This window comes from Nesoenas mayeri (genome assembly GCF_963082525.1).
Source record: "Nesoenas mayeri genome assembly, chromosome: 1".
Taxonomy (NCBI): Eukaryota; Metazoa; Chordata; class Aves; order Columbiformes; family Columbidae; genus Nesoenas; species Nesoenas mayeri.
This window is the reverse complement of record NC_137541.1, coordinates 150,580,880-150,600,922: the sequence shown is the minus strand read 5'-3', so window position 1 is coordinate 150,600,922 and position 20,043 is coordinate 150,580,880. Positions and strand designations below refer to the sequence as shown.

Genomic DNA, 20,043 nt, shown 5'->3' with positions numbered 1-20,043 from the left:
AACAAAAGCATTTATTTTAGGTAGCTGGTAGGCTTTTATTTTGTTTTAAGAAATCTCTGGAAACTGTGCTGGGCAGGCTCTAGACTTCCCAAGGAACCCAGCAGAGAGCATGTTACGGCCACTCTGCTTTTACCCACATCTCACTGTGAGCAGCGGAGGACCCTGGAAACGTAATGGCAGGCACAACCACCAGCGGGGTGAACAGTCACCACACAGTTTGCCTGCAGTCAAATGCAGTGTTACTTTCCAGCTACCACTGGAGACATTCCAGGCCAGGCTGGACGGGGCTCTGAGCAACCTGATCTAGTTGCAGATGTCCCTGCTCGTTGCAGGGGGTTGGACTAGATGAGCTTTGAAGGTCCCTTCCAACCCAAACTATTCTATGGTTCTACCGTAAACATGAGATGCTTCCTTCTTGGTACACTGCAGAGTGAATTTTCTTTAAGAGGAGATACGAAGAAAATACGCTCAATACGTGTTCTGCTTTCATAAACCACTATAGAGGGGTTCGAGTCTGTGTTGTCTGAGTGGGTAGTAAGTAGGTCTCCGGGTCAATTACTTTGGGTAGCAAGAGAGCAGGTGTTTGTTTGCTTGTAGTATTTATTTAATAACCCTTTTTGGTGGAAGTGTGGTATCAATAAAAAAAGTGTGGCAATTATTTTACAATAAAATTGACTGTGTATATTTGTACTGTACCTAAGGCTGTGTGTATTCATAAGGACAGGAAAACGAGAAGAGAGGAAGAAGTACCCTACCAAATAGTTCCCTCTTTCAAGTTTCAAACAGAAAGGTTAATTTTATTGGGACTATTTTATCCAAAATTTGTGCCAGTCTAGTCTATCTAGTAAAAGGTCAAGCCAGTGTGCTAAAAATGCAATTCCCAGACAGGTATTTAAGCTGCACTTCAGTGCTGGAATTAACTCCTTTCTAATTGAATCAGGACCACAACAAACCCACCAGTTATATATTTTTAAACTGATCAAGACCTGGTCTAGTCATTTTACAACCACTGAAACAGAGCAGACAAAGGGTCAGATTTCCTTAATTTTTTTTTTTTTTCAATTTTTCTCCTATTGTACAGTATAAAAACACTTTGACAAGGCTGAGCAGTGCTACCTGTAACAGTGCCATGTAGAGCGAGATAAGGACCAAGCAAAACAAGTCGATTCAATGTGAATCACGCTAAGCCATTTATTATAGAAACAAGTCTCCTTATATACGTAACTATATTCTAATCACGCGTCCACGCTCCAAGCATGGATTCGTTAAATGAGTATCGTGGGCTGTCCGTGCTCTGGAGTCTCACTGATGATACGTCCGATGATTCATGCCACGCCAGGACCCTAGTGATTGAGGAACACCCCTCTTTCTCGCAGCAGACTCTGTTCTCGAAGTGGCCTTGAGATACCTTTGAGCCTGACTAATTCAGCAACAGGTCTTAATCTATCAAAACCCATCCACACTGCCATTGACAGGAACACATTCTTGTCCCTGTCATGTTCACCCTGCCTCCTTGCTGTGCGTCAGCATTAGCTGCGGTCTCTCTTGGGACACAGCTGTCGTATTTTGGGTCAGGAGCATTTGGATCAGCTACACCAGGTACACCAGCATGAAAACCCACCACATCGCTGCATCCCATCACTGCATTTTGCTCCTGGAGGAAGGGTGGTGGTGCTGCTTGCTGTATACATCTTCCAGTCTAGACAGCAATGAAGCTATAGAAATTTCCTGAAAGGCCAAAGAGCAAAGCAGGGGAAGGAAGGTATTTCTCATTAATTTTTTAAGCAGCTGCTTCATATTATGAAAATACTAAGAAACCCTATATAAACAAAACCAGCCTACTTGACAGTTTCCTCTGAAAGGAAGTGACACCATCAGACCAGCTGAAAATAGAACAAAGAATGATCAGCCTTTTACATAATACTTTCCATCTTTCAAGAAATTTCTGTTAATTCCTCTGTTGTACCTCTATGCATAAAAAGCAGATTCAGTATTGACACACGTAAGATCAGAGGTTAATTTATATGGGCAGTTAAAAAAATGTTTTGTTCGATCAAAAAGGATTTTCTGAGATGCGAAGTTTTAGGCCAGCGATGTGAACATCAGTGACAAGGTGCCTTATGCATAGCGTTAATCAGGTGAATTACATGAACCTGATTAAGAGAAACAGAAGCCAGAGGAGACAATTACTTTTCCTTTAAACATGAATTTAACACACCCAAAATGGTTCGTTCTTGTGGAAATCCATGCTGTGAAGAGCACAATGATCCTGGTCATGAAATGAGTGGAACCACACATTTACTACTTCTTGCTTGCTATGAATATGACCAGGGGATCCACCTGGGTTCATTTTGGGGACTTAAAGCCTAGAACAGACTTGCTGCCTTTGAATTGAGCATCTAGGCTGCTAACAGAACAAAAACCAAATCAATATTTCTCTTGGGGTGAAGCACAGTGACTGAGGAGGAATGAAGGAATGCTTATCGCTTTTTTCCTCTTTTCAGTGGTACATATTATAGAAGCAGCTGCCTGTTTCTCCAGCATGGTACGGCTGTAGGGTATTAAAAACAATCCAGCTTGACACAAAAATAAACCCTGCTTTATGTGATTCTCCAGACTTACAAACTCTGGCTTTCTCTTCTAAACCACGTTTTGGGTTTGGGGGTGTTGTGGTCTGTACAAAATATCTTTGCATACATGCACACATATACACAGTCCAGGAAAAAATTCTGTTCCAAATTAGATTGGTTTAGAAAATGGAATCATAGTCATTTTTCACATAATATTAAGTCTGAAACTGCAGAGTACCATATTGTACCACAGGATTCACGTTTCCAGGATCCAAAATAATTCTGGCCTTATAAATAGTACCACTTATATTAACACAAAGGTCAGACACGTTAGTGATTCATTTATGCCACATGGTAGTTTTTTGGGAACTACCATAGAAATGCTACAAAATGCCAGACATAAGACTATTTTGCTGACATGCTGCCTTTGAAAAGAACAAAGTAAAACAGGGTTTGTTTCATCTATTTAAAAAATAGTAGGTGTCTTCCAAGTTTGTACTGTTTTCATTAGAGATACTCCAAGTTAAAAAAGATGGGAGATATATTTTGGTAAAGGACTAAAATAACCATGAAAAACACACAGAAAACAAAACACGGCAGTGTGGAAGTGCTGTTAACCACAGTATCTTCAGGATTCCTGGCTCTCACTGGAGATACTAAACTCATGTGTCTTGGGTCCTCCATCATATCATAAGCTGATCCAGAGTCACCAACTCTAATAGAAAGAACTCTCTGGAATAACATGGTTTTCCTTGCTCAATAAAAAAAAGCAAAAACGTCGAACTATTTCTGGGTTTTCCTATCCATGCACACTCCACCAATAAGTTATTACTGTCCAGTGACCAACCATCCTTTCAAACTTGCATCTGGTTACACATGAGTCTAAGGAGTCTTTTGACAGGTCCTTCTGTAAGTGTAAAAGAGTAGGCCAGATGAAAGCTATAAAGCTCTGGTCTTTTCTGCCCTACTGCATTACTGCTGATGGATTTGGTCATGATACACAGCTATGGTGTCATGCTGTCTAATGGCTAAGAAAGTACCTTCCTCTTCTCTGCTACACAAAGCAGGGATCCTTACCAGCAAATATGTTTGAGATAGTCTTCCCCCTCTTCCATCCTTTCCTCCAGGACAGTTGCATCTCCACAGGTTGGTCATCGATGTTGTCTCATGTGTGGATTATTAGGGTAATCTATCATCTCCACATTTAACTGGGTGAAACATGACACAGAATGACCAGGAACAATTTATAGAAGACTTTGTAGAACTAGACGTTTTCCACATTAACCCGCTGATGCGTAGAGTAACCTCAGCCACCCAGTATTTGGATTTCCACCATGTCTTTCTCAGTTCATTAATCTGACACAAAACAAGGACCAAGTAAAGCAAGACGGAAGTATCTCAAAGCAGGCTACCCCCACTTCACAAGGATATCTTAAAAGTAGAATGCGCTTTATGGCTCTACAGCTTCTCCCCATGTATTATCTCACCACACTGCAATTTGGCCTGTCTAACTCTAAAGATCTCAAGCCTCTCTGCTCCCACTAGGCTCACAGTGAATGAGCCTACCTAAAAAATTAAGCAGCAAAAATATGTAATCTCCAGATTTTATCCCCCAATTCTTGACACCTCATAATTTGCTTCAGCGGTTATTGACACAAAGGCCATATAGCTTTCAACTTATTAAGTCTTTTATTCTAACTGCTTCCTGATAACCCAACTTTCTTTTCCTTTTACTGTTGACTTGTCACAGCTACGTCTTCTACCCGTGGTACAGAAAGAGAAAGTAAAAGAAAAACCCACTTCCAAACAAAAAAACCCCAAACTAAACAAACAGCGCCCCTGCCCCGTAATCTTCACATCAGGCATAGCCTGAGTTATTATCTCCAAATAACAGAATATAGAATAATCTCAGTACAGGTAAATTAAAAACTTGTATGTAAATATTTTATTCTCTCATATTTTGCAAATCAGAAAGCAGTGTTTGGTAATAAAAAATAATACAGAATTATTATTTTTCTTCCAGTCCACATTCATATATTACCAGGTTTTCCACATTACAGATAAAACTGTCTCTTACAGTCTAAACATAACATTCACTTTTGGTATATTCTGTACTTTTGGCTTTTTTAATATTAGTCTTCTGAACTATTTACAAATATATTACAACCTTTAAACCTCAAAGCAATGGAGTATTTCAATAATCAATCTGACATAAGGATCAGTAGCTCCTACATAACTTCAGTGTTTAAGAGAAACTATACACGCAGTGCAGTAGGTCTGAATAATTTATATCTTAAAAAAAAAAAAGAAAAGCATTGAAAGTTTCTGAATATAAAACTTCCGCATTGCAGTGGTACCTACTGCCCCGCCTCGACGGGAGGGCAGGAGTGTGAGGTGATGTCGCTGTGCTTGTACAGAGCCTCGTCTAAGTCCAGCGCCTTGTTGCTCAGCTTGACAGTCATGCAGCCGTGGTAGGACGCGGTGACCGGGGTGGAAGTCACAGGAACGTCTGTGTGAAAGCACAGACAAACATCTCAGATGGCTGTTTTTCAATAAATGCCTGCCCTACCTATGCTCAGATGAGCATCACTTCGAGGAATTCAAACTCTCCTCCACTCTGGGATTTCTCCTTCCCCCTCACACCCCTCAGCAGAAGGCAGGAGCACAATCCCAGACATGGGGGAACACGCCCTCTGCTCTGGTGCACAAAAGCTCTTCTGAACCCTTCCTCAGCTGCTCTGTGTCTCTGCAAGGCCTGCAGTCCTGAGGAAACTCCGTGCTGCACAGCCGCAAGGCTTCACTCCAATTGCACGCTGTGTTCATGCTGCTTTCCTTCTCAGCATTTCCCCCTCTCCACCTCTAGAGCCTCTACTTTGTCTCTAGTGTAGCTGTTATACCTTCCTATAATGCCCTCCCTCTTTCTCTTCAAAATGGCTGCCAAAAGATTATCGGAAGAGCTTCATGACAGGAAGGCTCCTCCTATGTGCAGCCTCTACCACTAGCTGGACTTGCTGCCATACCTCAGAAAGGTGCTGGCATACATCAGCTGAGTTGCTAAGGCTAACGAGACTAATATTTTCTATGGAGGTCCACTGGTGACATATTTTTAATCAGTTTACCAGAGGCAGAAAACAACTAGCAAGGAAGAAACCACTAAGTACCATCCAAGAGACTAGAGGAAATTAGTAAATCTGATTACTAACTTCTGTAACATCATACACACTCTGACCACAAATAAACAAAAACCCCACACAGTAACAAAGCAACATGGAGATTTACATGAACTGTGTCTTCTACCCTTCCCAAAAGGTTATTGGTTTTTTTACAACCCAAAGCCGACCTAGTCAAAGTAGTTGTGCAATGGAAAGCAATGAATGTCTCACAGATTCTTTAACTTCGCAGTGATTCGGGTAGCTAAGTAAACTCCTTATCTTTACATGAAGCAAGGACAACTTGAACAATAGGTTGTCCTGTTGACCTGAGAACATATGCAACTCAAAGGGTTCTGCCTGGAGACATGAAGGGCCAAATTTGAAGCTGATGTGATGAAACACAGCTCAGACTGAGGACGGGTTCTGGAACTGAGTGAGAGAAAGAACATTTGTGTGGGACCTCTAAGCCACAAAGAGATACTAAAAATCACACAGATTGCTGTTACATGTGCCACAGGGCTGACTGACAGACAGTGTGGGCTTTGAGATGGGTTTGTAAGATACCACCAAAAATAATTTTTAAAAAAAATACTTTCTTTGTGTTACAATTGTGAATCAGGTCAAATATTTAATCTTCTGTTATGACTAGAAATGGATCTGTCTGAAATATGGTCTTGTAAAGACTGAGAAACCTCATTTAAAGGCTCCTTCACCCAACAGTATACACATTGCCTGGAAAAACACCTATGCTTTATATAAATTACATAATTCAGGATTTATCAGAACTGAAAATACCATAGAAAATGTAGTGAATTCCTCTACATTCCCTCTTATCTCTTGAAACTCTAAATAATATTTCTTCCATATCTGGAATTTTAGCTGTACTTAGGATGGCACATACTACATATTTTGACCCAGAATTATTTCTTAAATTGTCACAAATGGAATAAAGACATTAAGCGTGACCACTATATGTAATTTTTTTCCACAGGGTATGGAACCAGGAAAAAAACAAAAACGACATAATGTTTTCAAAATCTGAATGAGCCAAACTCACTTAGATCTGACCATTTGGTATAGTTATTTAACTTGGAGTGATAAATCCAACCAAAGTGCTGAAACGTTTATTTCTTTGGCAAATGACAATGTTTCTCGATGCAATGCTGGATTCCTCTCAATGGCAAAAGCAGACCACGGGCAGAAATTCCCGTTGCCAAGCAGAACAGATCAAAGGGGGAAAGCAGCCAAACCTCCAGAAGCCAGCTGGGTCTAACCAGCCACAGCTCTGGTATCTCACACTTAGTTCTGGCTAATTAAAAACTGTGCTTCGCCCAGCATGGTTAGACTAGGCAAACCACAAAGAAATCAGGATGGCGACAGAATGGGATTGTTTTCTGGGCTGTGAAAGTCTCTGCTGTGTGTTTGAGAGCTACTTGAAAGAAAGCAGGTGACTCCTCTTGCTTGTGCAATGGTCAGCTTGGACAATTCAATCTGACACCAGAAAATGTCACATTTGAGCACTCAGCCTTGCTCCTGTCAGTGTGTGAACATCCCAGAGTGTGGCCTCCCCCTTTTTAGGTGTCACTAGGAGCCATTTACATCATAGGCATAAACAGTCTGCAAACTCTTGTTCATGGTGGGAACAGTCACATCGTGTCCCGGCACACATGCACCTCAGCAACCCTCTTCCAGCCTGACTGCTCCAGCACCTACCAAGAGGCCAACATTGCTGCCCCTCCCTTGCTTGGGCAAGTAAAGGCAAGATTTTGCTTAGCTGCTACCAATAAAATAGGATGTACTGCTGTGCATCAGGGACGTAAGTGTTTCCCTAATTACATTCTTCAGCAATAGGAACTGATAAACCAGTTCAGCCACAACGAGAAACAAATCCCCAAACTTGGCCAAAATTCAGCCAAGTTTCATGACTCAGATGAAAGTTCCATCTTCCAGGTTCACAATCAAGGGGTAAACTGGCCTCCCACAAGAAGCCTTGTTGTTGCTGAAAAGCCAGCAAAACTACACATGGTGGTAGCCCTTTGTTTGTGCCCTAAATACACTCTGCTGTGAGGACATCTGTTAATTGTGTAGTGCTGTGATCAGTTCAAAGACAACATCAGCCAGGGAGAACCATGACGCTGGGCTTCCCAAGCTTCAGTCAAAATAATGTGAGGCCCTGGTACTTCCCTCAAAGAGTGCTCACACATGCTCATTACATTTAGTGAAGCACTTCAGGACCCTGTGGTTCAGCTCCTATGGATTTTACCAGGTTTAAGACAATGACCCTGCTTACAGCTGTCTTTCGGATAAATCATTCCTATTGCCAAATAAGCAAAACTTCCTCTTTCTATGCTTGCGTCTGTCCTCAGAAGGACACAATCATCCCAGGAAAAAAATAATTGTCAAGCACACCCTCACATCTGTTAAGGACACGTGACTGCATTGCAGACAAAGGTCACTCGAGCAGAAACAGAGAAGGAGGCTTCCAGCTTGAATGAATGGAGACAGTTTTCCTGACTGGCAGCTCAACAAGGTGAGCTGGGAGTCTGTAGCTCATGGTACAAAACTAGATGCTCACCTGGCAATCCTCCCACGTATGTCTTCACCGTTGACTGCAAAGAGTTCTCCAAGATGGACAGGCTGCCCTCTAACTCAGAGGTGCTTAGTTCACTCTCTCCCACTATCCCATCTACCCTGAGGGATAAGTGATCTTTCCTGAGGAGGATGTCCACAGAGTGTTCCTTCTTATCGCAGACATTTAATGCAAGTCTGGACACAACTGTGCTCTCCAAGGCCACAATGATAAACTGGACAGAAGGGGAAAGAAGAAAAAAGAGGCAGTGAGCAGAAACATGACTAGCCATGCTTATGCAAGACCAGGATGACCCCACTGTGGCCTTGCTTACAAATTAGCCTTATTACTATTGCTGATCATGTTCCGAGATCATTTGCATAGATGAAAAAAACAATGAACCCATGGGACTAATTGTTAGTTATAACCATTGTCTTCTCAGAGGGAGTTCTCAGTGGGTCTTCCAGAGGTTGTTACATTGCACTGGAACCAAACAGACTAGAGCTGCTGTACTATAAATGAAAAGTTGGCTTGTGGGTTTTAGTGAAATCATTCCTGATTTACACTCATCTAATGCCAGAATCCAGCCCTTTATTATGAATACCATTAAATCAGTCACTTCAGCACTTCATCATAACTGGCCTTTCACAGCACCTGTAGTGGCACCTAAGACTGTCCCTTTATTACCTTGGGGCTATTACTGATGAGCTCCATCCATTATTTGCTTATGGCATCAAACAGGTTCTATGCCAGAAAAACATAACAAAATATGCCAGCATTCAAGAGACCAGTTCCATCTTTTACCTAGACCACATCTGCAAAGAGATCCCTAGCAGTGTCTGACACGTATCCACAAGAGGGAGAACTTTGGTGACCGCCAAGCAACTCAGTCTAAGACCATGTTCTGAACTCATGGGTGCAAATAAGCAGGCAGGCAGCAAACCTGACAACTGTTTTTTGAGAATGACTTCCAATTCCCAGAAAGTAGCAAGGAGCCTTCTCTAGAAAAATGCTTAGGTCTGTACCTGTTGTTTCAGTTTTTTTGTGGAATGATAGTCAATCAGAGACAGTGACAAAGGGACAGTGGCTTCTTCCGTAACCAGAGCAAAGAGCACGCCAGTATCTGTTGCTGGTTGAATTGCAGCATTTACTTCTATTTCCCAACTTGACTTGGTTTCATTTCCAGAAGAGGGTTGCACTGCAGAAAAGGAAATGTGTACTATGACAAACATAGGACTAACAGGTCAAATGGGTAGGTTGTACAATTTCTGCCTGGAGGATAGATGGATGAGAGTATGGAGGGACTGCTACATTTCTTCTACTAAAAAAAAAAAAAATTCCAAAGCACCTGAATATAAAAGCACAGAAGAAAATGGCATCCGTTTCCTCTTGTTACCTTCTGCAGTCTACTGCCTTTCAGAATGTCAAAGAACAAGGTTAAGCTTTTTTATCATAACGGGAAATTCAGATTCTCCTGGCTGTCAATCCAACACATTCAAAGAACTGCTGCAAGATATCTAATTTTTGCATCCTTCTTGACTGTCCAAAGATCATTGAGGGATCCAAGTCCAAATCTGTCATAAACAAAACATTTCTATGAAAGCCTGTGTTAAACTGAAAAAGGATATAAGCATATTACACTGATCACCTACCTAATAACCTCCTGATCACCAGCCTCTCAGAAGCATGGGATGTTTTATCTCACCTGCTGAATTCTGAATTAAACTCTCTGACATCTTTCTTACTGACCTACTTCCCTTATAATTTAAAAGCTGATGCTGGCTGCAAAGAAAGATTTCAATACTGTATCTGCAGCCTCCCTACATAGTATTATCTATGCTGGTTCACCACATCTGGAAATACAATAAATAAGTTATTCATAAAACTTGCCATTGCAAAGCAAAAATAAAAAGATAGGATTATTGTTTGTAGAAAAACGAATATAAAAATGCAGGTGCTGAGGCCTCGTCTCTGCTGAGTGTTGTCATCTGCTCTTCAGATGCTTCATTGTCTCTACTTCACAGCTTTTGAATCCATGTGGTAAACGAGACAACAAACACCTGATACTCCCTAATTTACAATGGCACAGCAGAAAAATCCACACAATGATGCACAGAAGGCTTCTGCAGGGGACTTGCACACAAAACTAAATTAGATAGTTAGCATTTGCATGAGTTTAAAAATACTGACAGTTGATCACAGATACACACAAACAGAATAACCCAGAACAACAAAAAGGAGTCTTTCTGAGTGCTAAATTAGTATGACTGAGTTCATTTTGAAACTTGTTATTACTGTATGTAGGCCAATTTCATTCAGCTTGTATCAGAGATATACTTAATGTGGTTGTCCCAAGTGTAATGAATACCACTCCATGATTAAAAGTGAATCTGATGTTGGACATTTTGCTACAGACAATACTGATTTTCTGTCTGTCATAAACTCAAGATATAGCACGATGGCTTGCAGCTCTCCCTCTTCGACAGAAAACAGCGGATAGTGCTGGAACCACTAATGCTGCTGACAGAGGGATGTGAAGCCCTGAACGCTGAGGATGAGCTGGAATCAGCCTGGATGTGCTACATGGAGAGAGCCGTATCAATCCTGGTCATATTCATGCTGGCTTTAACTATCATAAATGGGCCTTCCTTCGCTATGAACCACAAGTTTAGCTATTCCTTCTCCATCCACAGCTGCCAGTCTTTTCTGCATCAGTCAACGCTGAGTCTGGCATACATGTAAGTTTTAAACTGCTTATTAACCAAGTATGGTTAATGGCAGGCCAACAGGTCAGAAATAAAATAAAGTACTTACTGTAAGTAAGATTAAACACGGCAAAGCCTCGGCCACGATAGAAAGACCCCCGTCCTGCTACAGAAAAGCACTGCATCTTTTCATTCATCTTTATGGTCTCTTGGATAGTGGTGTCCTCCCCATTCAGCCAGTTCCATGCCCGCATACAACCATCCAGCCGAGGGTTTATCTAGGAAGATAAAGCAGTATCTCACATCTCAAAGCCCTGTTCAGTGTAGAACAACTGATTTTGGGTGCAGAGGAAAACTGAGTTATATCATGATACTAAATAGGAGAAATCATTTTGATGTGTTAGGTACATGCAAACCAACTGGCAGCACCCCCAGTCCTGTAACTCCAAGCAAGTAACTGGTCAGTATTCCCCAGGAAACTCCCTTGAGCCCAGCTTATCTCCACAGAAGGGCACTAGCTAATGCAGGTGCTGATTTGATTGTATTGATTCTGTTAGCTGCTTCTACACACTGCACATCATCAGTGCAACTTACTTTTAAACCCCTGTAGTCAAGGTTTTATAAGTCCTGTAATTCTGAATTGCAAATGCTGAAGGCTAACTTGAATTATAAAAATAAAAACACAAAACAATCCTTTGTATCATTGCAAACAGGCTTAATGACACACAAGATGTTGGACCTGGTCATGGCATAAATTGTTGGGTTCTGGCTTAAGGGAAGGGTGCCTGAGCCACAAGACGGGCACACCACCCTGTACACACCTTGTTCTTGCCAGCTTCTAGTTACGTTATCCCATACCAAGTGTCAGCATTAAAATGTGAGACAGTATGTAAAGAGATGGCTCTTTGCAAAGTGTCTAAATCAGCACCATTACACTCAATTAAATGAAGCAGGGAGAGAATTAAGTGTCTGAACCAGGATAAAAACCTCAGGAGTTTTTGGCTCTCAATCCTATATTCAGACCACACCCCAGGCTTAATGTTTCAGACAAGCAGCGTCCCTGAATGACTTTTTGTGAGGAACAGGAGCCTTCCTCAGCAGCTGCACTCCCATTAACAGAGCTGCAAGCTTGTCACCTCATTTAGAAATAAAGAGATGCCAATTTGGGTTTCAAGGTGCCAGCTCTGTGTGTGGTGGACATTGAAAACAGCCTGAACAGCAGCTATGTCAGAAACACAGGGATAATCCAATCTCAGCCAAGAGTGCCTAAACTTTTATTCATGTGCCTGATCTACTTGAATTAGGAGGAAATAAAGAAAAAAAAGCTTCTGTTTCTTCCTTGAGTCTTACTAAACTGAAAGAGCAAACACAAGCAGCAAAACTGTGATAGAATATGCACGAGGCACAAACGTCATTGACAGCACAAAAAATGCCCCCAACGCGGCTTCCAGATGTAGTGGGCACACTGGTACCCTCACCTGGGGGTCTGCTCACTGACCCACCAGGGCCACCCATGGTCTCCAAGCCAGCACGACCACTGTTAATTTTGTCATGTGCTCCAGTTTTGTGGTGGGGTGGGATACATCTCACCCAAATTTATCAATCAAAAAACCAGGAGTCTCACCTTTGCTACTGGCTTAGCCTCCCTCTATATTCAATGGACAGAAAGCTGTATCCAGAAGGTGGTAATTCCACCTGCTTCAGGGCAGACTGAACTGCTCTCAGAAAGGACCTACATTACCCCAAAGGAAGATGAAATCAAGCCCTTCAGGCATGCAAAACAACATGAGTGATCATGCTATGCTTACCGGCAGGACAAGGTCCTTTGTTTTGAAAGGAATGCCTCCTACTGTCAAATTCAGTTGATACAGTCCTTTGTCTAGAGTAAACAGATCCCCTGAGACAGCTATTTTCATCACTGCATCCCTGTTGACCTTTATAACCAAACTTCTTTCGAGTTCTTCAACAGAGATCTGAAAAAGTAAAATTGCAAATAGAATAATTCAGGATAAAAAGAGCTTAATATCAGCAGCTTCAACTAAAGGACAGACACCACTAGTAGAATCTTCAAGACACAGAAAGTCCCCAAGCCTCTCTGTCTACCTTTTAAGTGACATTCCACCTTGATATGTAAATCTTTGCTCTAGACAGCAACATGGGCTTGACCTAATGGCAAAGACAGCCCAGCTACTTCAAAACAGCCACACAAAAAAATGAGTGGATTAACTATATGACATTTGTAGGCTGCTCTATGCAAAATGTAAACACAGTAACGAGTTATTAATGAGAAACTTCCTACTGCAACAGCATGTGACAGGAAAAGCTGGAAAGACAGATCAGAAGATTTATTTCAATTGGACCAGTGAAAGATAATGCAGAAGCCTTCCAGCCACACTAAATCTACATTTCGAATACTGACCGCTGAAAAAACAATAGAAGATGTCATGCTTGAGAAGGCAATAAAAATGGGAAACGATTTGTCATCTCAAAAATGTCTTTGCAGGTTTTACCTCCTTGTATCTGAAGAGCTACTTCTAGGAAGATTCTATCACAACTGAAATATTAAAAAAAAAATAAATTGTAATTTTAATTATGACCAGGCTGCACTATAAAGCAGACAGTTCTGTGGAGGAAGAGGAGGAGGTGAAGCACAAAGCTGACACGCAGCGGGCTGCTGAACAGCAGCATGGATTCTGCGCCTTGGGACCCGGGTCCTGCTGCCAATGGGGTGTTTCTGTGGCTGTAGAAGAAAACAACCCCTTCTTTCCCGCAGAGAAGAAAGGAGTGCACCTCCTCTATTTCATTATCTCCAACATAGCACTCCTTCCCACTCCATGACAGACACCCTGCCTAACCACTCTTCATCCTTACAGCTCTGTTCCCTGGGACACCCAGATGCTGCCTCCATCAGTGAGCTGCTCTACAGAACCCAATATCTGTTTCAGCAGCTGTTTAGACTCGTTCTTCCTTCTCCCTGCTGGTAGGTTATGTCATGAGCATCTTTCTCTTTGCCTTTTGAGAGCAGCTGCCCCAAAATTGTTTCCACTAGCCACACTGAGCTCGGCCTCTGTGGCTGTGATGTAAAGGATCAGAGAGTTGAGGAGGTTTACTCCTGGACACTCCCTTTGGATTGCAGTCTTCAGCAATGAAGATTAATGGAATTTGATATTTGAGAAGATTATTCATAGAACATCAAACTTTTTTCTTCTCTTGTGGATTCCAGTACCTTCTGGTTTATATTGCTAAAACACTGTTTACACCTGGTGTGTTGCTCTGTGCTGTATCCTACGGGACATGAATTTACTTGTCTGAAGCTTCCTTGTTTAAAGTGGCACCAACGTCTCCCCACCGCGTTCCACAGAGACACACAAGCCAGTCTCAAACAGGCTTTTTTTGAGCATTGGCAGGTGGTAAAATCCACTCCGTGGGTGGGAACTTTAGCCCACAGATCTCGGCAGCCACAGCCAAACTGGCTTAGCTACACTGGCTAGCAGGCTCAAAACTCACTCGGAGGGTCACTGCTGCCCTAAGGCACCAGGGTGCAGAGCATCACAAGGAGCTGGGGCAGAGCATCGCCCTGCTCCTAGCATGGATAATGGGAAGCCATGGAGCAAACAGGAACGGGGAAAAGCCAGCTGCAGCAATGCGTGTACTGTGCTTGCGCTGTGAATAAATCCTGCAGCTTGCAGGGCCACCACAATTCAGGGTCTTCGAAAATTTTATTAGATCGTATTATAAGTAATAGCATAGAAGTTTTAAAATATTAGTCTGAGTTCTTAGCCACTTCTGATCACTAATATAAACAAAACCGAATCCACGGAAACTTCCAGAGGAGAAGGGGTTAATCCCAGTGGCAGCTCTTAACAAATTCCAGTTTAGGAAATGACATTCTGCCTAATTCCCGCTGCCCTCTGGCAGTTTCAGCTGCGGTTCCCTTATGTTCAAAACTTAATTGCTGGTGCACTGCGGTCACCTACAAACCAAAAGGGAAGGATTTCGATGGTTAGCAGACTGCTGTAATACCCTCCTCCTGTTGCAAGGAGCAGCTGCTGCCTGCCATGGTGTGCTTGGGGAGGATCAGGCAGGCAGGTCCCACCGCTAAGTGTTCCCGTACGGTTAGCCATAAGGGCAGTCAGCTTTATGTTTTGGGTTATGCCCTGGATACCCCACAGCACAGAGCCACCCTGTCTGTTCTCTGCTGAAAAGCAAGTGGGCAGCACTGAAAAGGGATGGGACGACAGGCAGCCGCAGGGTTAAAGCCAAACACGAATTCGCTTGTGATTGCTTAACCCTCAGTTCTGACATTTAACAGCGCAGGTAGGTTATTATTTTTGCTAACCATACTGTCCTCATGCCAGTGCTAAACCAGACGTTGAAAATAAGACAGAATGATGACTTTTTTTGGAAATGCAAAACAAACAGAAGGTGCATGTGGCTCTCTACTATCACCAGTTCATACAGGCCACTTCATCCAGCTGGATTACACACAAATAACTACATCAGAAGTTTTTTCCTGAGGCTTGCTTATTTGTCTTTGCAATGCTGGGAAAGATCATTTAAAAATAGATTAGGAGGGATCAACATCAGAGGAAATACCTAGGTATAAATATTGGCCTGAAGTTTTGAAAATACCTTCATATTTCCATAAAAGTATGAAACTTTTGCTCAAGAGACCAGAAGACACACACTGCTCATGCTGATTCTCATGTTTTGCTTTTAAATAGCCATTGTTTTTTCATCTGTTGAAAGTTAAATAGTAAGATTACTGTTTTCTCACAACCCCTATGAAATTCCCACCAGTACCCAAACTCCATTGTTCTAGGTCTAACCAAACCTAAGGGCTTGATCCTGTGCACACCGAAGCCCCGACCGAAGCTCCCAAAGTGCACTTGAGTCTGGACTGTAACCTCTGAAGGCTGTTGGGGGTTGTGCTTCACAGAATACGAAGCTGAGAAATACAAACAAGACCGTACTCACAATGAAATGTGTGGCTACATGTTTTATAAAAGGAGACACATGAAAAGGAATAACCCCTCCTCAACCGGACAGAAGGAAAAGGAGAAATGAGGGAAGGGAAAAAATGGAGGAGCAGATTTATAGTCGTATGGCTCAGTCATACAGATTAAATGGCATTTAGAAGAGGAATGATGCTGGGTGTTAAGAAGAGAACACAGCACCTGCGGGGTGGAGGCAAGGAATAAGAAAGCAGAGCAGAGAAAGGAGAAATCAGCAGCACCCCAGCAAAGAAAGCAGCATCCCAAGTCTCAGAGGTGGGTCAACCACAAAGTCAAGAGACCAAAGGCTTCTTCCTCCTGCTGCCATTCATCTGTGGGTAACTCCTTCTGCCTTTGGCCAGCATCAGGCACAACATCAACAGTTTCTCTCTGGGAGACAGTCACCAGAGCTGCAGGATGCCCTCTGCTATGCCCATGCTGTGCTATATCTTCGGCAGCTGCCAGGCCATGTGCCAGGCAGCACTGCTGGCTGCAGGGGAACTTCTGCCCCACCTTTGGCCTGGCTCCTGTCTACCCACACCACCCAGCTCCATCTGCACTGTCCCCAAAAGCCTTGGGGAAGAGTCTCTAGGGGATTTATACAGCCTTGAAAATCTGCACAAAGAGTGTGTTGCTGCAGCAACCCAACCAATTTGTTTGTTATGATGGTACCTGTGGATAAGAGCCCTGAGATGATGGCTGGCAGGAGACCAATTCTTGCCTAAAAATGATACTTACTTTTATCATACTGCCTTCTCTCCCTGAAGAAAGCAAGCACAGCCTTTGTTTACCGTGTAACTCCTATGTGTTTGAGCATTTTTGTATTACTTGAAGAAAGAAAATACATCTCAGATAGCTCCCCCAAACAGGGAGAAAATTTGTAAATACTTCATAATGAGGTCTGGCACTTAACAAGTATGTTACACTCCTGTGTTAGATGGCTTGGCTCAGTAATGACTGCTTTTTGTTGTGGCATCAACTCTGCTTTTCACATCTTCTGTCACTGTGCTCTCTGTGCAGGCAATTGCAATTGCCATATTTCAAATCAGCAGAACAAATCTTACAACAAATTTAGTAAGAACTGGCTTGAGGCTACTCCTACCTGTAAAGATATAGCATGCCACAGATTTTATCTACAGCTGTGCTGAACCTCTACAGATCTCCATTTGGAATTTAAAATTGTTTCAGTAACTGTAAAATTAAACATCACCTCATCTGTTGGAAACATTACCATATATCAGCAGTTGACAGTGAATGCACTCAAGGACCACTCATTAGAAACAAATTTTTCTTCCCACCTTGTTTTTTCCTTTAACATATAATTCTGAATTATTTTATACTAAAAAATATAAAACAGAAAACTATTCAGAGTTACCAGTATCTGTAGTTGTCTCGTATGAGTTAGCTGAGAACTTCCCACCCACTCCCCAAGATACACATCGACTTAAAAGTCAAAAGATCTATTTAAGTAAGAAAAAATGAAAGGAGAGGAAAAGGCAGAAGTGAAAAGGCACACATAAATTCTTAATCTACTCTAGATCATACTACAAGATGCTTTTCATGATCCTGTCACAAATGGCAGCAACCACGATGCTTCCAGAATCACCAGATGTTCTGAGAGTGTCAGGAACATGAAACCTTACAAGGACTCCAACATCTTTACAAGGGAAGTGGACTATTTTGGATATAAAAAAGCATGAGGAGTTTAAAAAAGGATACGGGAGCATTAGATTTGTCAAGGGCTCAGACAATCTGAGCCCCATGAGTAAACAAACAAACATATGAATAAACGAAACCAACAACGTGCACCATACAGTAAACAAAACACCTTCGGAAACTTCTTTAAGAGAACAGCTACTGAGTTCATAGACCGTCAAAAGCTGGAAGGGACCCACAAGGATCATCGAGTCCAACTCCTGTCCCTGCACAGGACAACCCCACAGTTCACACCATGTGTCTGAGGGTGCTGTCCAGTCTCTTCTTGAACACTGTCAGGCTTGGGGCCGTGACACCTCCCTGGGGAGCGTGTTCCAGTGCTCCACCACCCTCTGGAGGAAGAACCTTTTCCTAATGTCCTTCCCCTGGCACATCTTCCTGCCATTCCCTCGGGTCCTGTCACTGGCCACCAGAGAGAAGAGATCAGCGTCTGCCCCTCCTCCTCCCCTTGTGAGGAAGCTGTAGCCACCATGAGGTCTCCCCTCAGTCTCCTCTTCTGCTGGCTGAACAAACCAAGTGACTTCCTTCTTACTCCCAAATCTCACCCAGAGAGCATCTTCTCAAACCAACATGAAGTCAGCTTAGTGCTGCTGCATCCTAAAGGCACTGTGTCTGCTCTGGTTGTTCAAATTAGTGATGCAGTCTAGTTTGCAATGGATATAAAGTATGATACAATTTGTTAGGAAAAATATCCCACTCTCACTTTAGAATATATAATGTACTGGCATATACTGAATGGATAGAAAGGCTGGGAAAGCATCTTCTCAACAGCACAGGAAGTCTAGCTGCACTTGGCAGAGCCCATCAGGAACCAGCCAAGGAAAGGTAAGACCTCAGCATCGGTCTGGACTCACCGTTTGCCACATGCCATGGTTGATAAGCGGTCCACTGCTTGTCACACGGCCTATTCCATTGTATTTCAGCTGCAGCTCTAGTCGTCCTTTGCGCAAAGCCAAGACTACCCATGTGCTGTCTTGATGGCCTCCAGCAAAGAAAAGGATACCTTCAGGATCAAAGGTTCTAAAGTCGAACTCAGCCACAAGTCTGACCGCACAGGTGCCAAGAAATAAATTAGTTATGCAGAGTTCAAAAACCACAGAGTACTTTCCATACAGATAGCATCAATTCTAGCAGTTACAAAGCTCCGTTAAAACATACTAGCTTTTAATGCATTCCTAAAAGATTTAGCTGCAAATGTGGATTTTAAATTAGCATCAAGAGTGAAGAACACATTATTGTACTTCAGTAATTATCCTAGGGGCTCTGTGGTCAAGGTTGCCTTTCTAAATTACTGGTTTGGATAACGTTTCACCTTACAGGACTCCATAGTCCAAACAAATAAGGATGATCATAGGAATAATTGCTATTGTCACGACTCAACTCCATGGCATGCATTAAAGCAGACAGCACATTCGACTGTCATTCTAAATTGTCCTCACCTCGTGGGTTGTTTCCTTTTGAAGCGCAGCCTGATAACAGGAGTGCCACTGAACATCCTCCCCAGGTACAAGGATTTAATACTTTTTCCAACAGCAAAAGGCACACATGGTATTATGTTCTATAATCAAAACACATTTTTGAGTACTTATTCTTCCAATGCAGCAGAAAGAGAATCAGAGAGTATGTCTCCTCTTCTTTTCTCATGTAGTTGCTATACATATAGTAGGTTAGGGCACTTTAATGTTTATACTCTCAAAATACAGTTGTTTTGTTACTAAGATCATTTCCTCTTTCCTTCCCTCCTCCTTCCTATGTGCTTTGGAGGAATGTTTTCCTGTTGCAAAATGGAACTATACTGGTACAGCCTAATGCTTCCTACTGAAAATGTTGTGCCTGCAACAAAAGATGTACTAAGAACTTGCTGTTAGTTGGTTTCCCAAGAGACAGCCTGTGCCACTGAAGCCCACCCATCTCAAATTCTTGGAGGACAAAAGTGTCAAGTGGAAGTGCTGGTTCATAACTTACACGATACACCCTGAGAAACCTATCCACCATCCTACTTTGTCTAATTCATAGAATCATAGAATAGTTTGGGTTAGAAGGAACCTTAAAAGTCATCTAGTCCAACTCCCTGCAATGTGCAGGGACATCTGCAACTAGATCAGGTTGCTCAGAGCCCCGTCCAGCCTGGCCTGGAATGTCTCCAGGGATGGGGCATCTACCACCTCTGTGGCAACCTGTTCCAGTGTTTCACCACCCTCAGTGTAAAAAATGTCTTCCTCTTGTCTCTCCTGAATTTTCCCTCTGAATGTCCCCAGGGACATTACCCCTTGTCCTAACACAGAATTCGGAAAAGCTTGTGCAGTCAGAGGTAATGCATCACCAAACAGAGGGCTG

General features: G+C 42.6%; 1 protein-coding gene across 1 annotated transcript in view; it reads right to left on the bottom strand.

The window, feature by feature from the left end:
* Nucleotides 1-4,728: 4,728 nt before the first annotated feature.
* GAS6 (growth arrest specific 6) overlaps nt 4,729-20,043 on the bottom strand; it is a gene marked incomplete at its 5' end in the record, with an annotated part of 42,343 nt that continues 27,028 nt past the window's right edge. Inside the window, 7 exons of the mRNA XM_080357425.1 lie at nt 4,729-5,079; nt 8,298-8,526; nt 9,317-9,489; nt 11,106-11,274; nt 12,805-12,969; nt 18,561-18,750; nt 19,146-19,264. Coding sequence (XP_080213551.1) covers nt 4,928-5,079; nt 8,298-8,526; nt 9,317-9,489; nt 11,106-11,274; nt 12,805-12,969; nt 18,561-18,750; nt 19,146-19,264 — 1,197 coding nt within the window. The 3' untranslated portion in view covers nt 4,729-4,927. The remainder of the gene's footprint in view (nt 5,080-8,297; nt 8,527-9,316; nt 9,490-11,105; nt 11,275-12,804; nt 12,970-18,560; nt 18,751-19,145; nt 19,265-20,043) is intronic.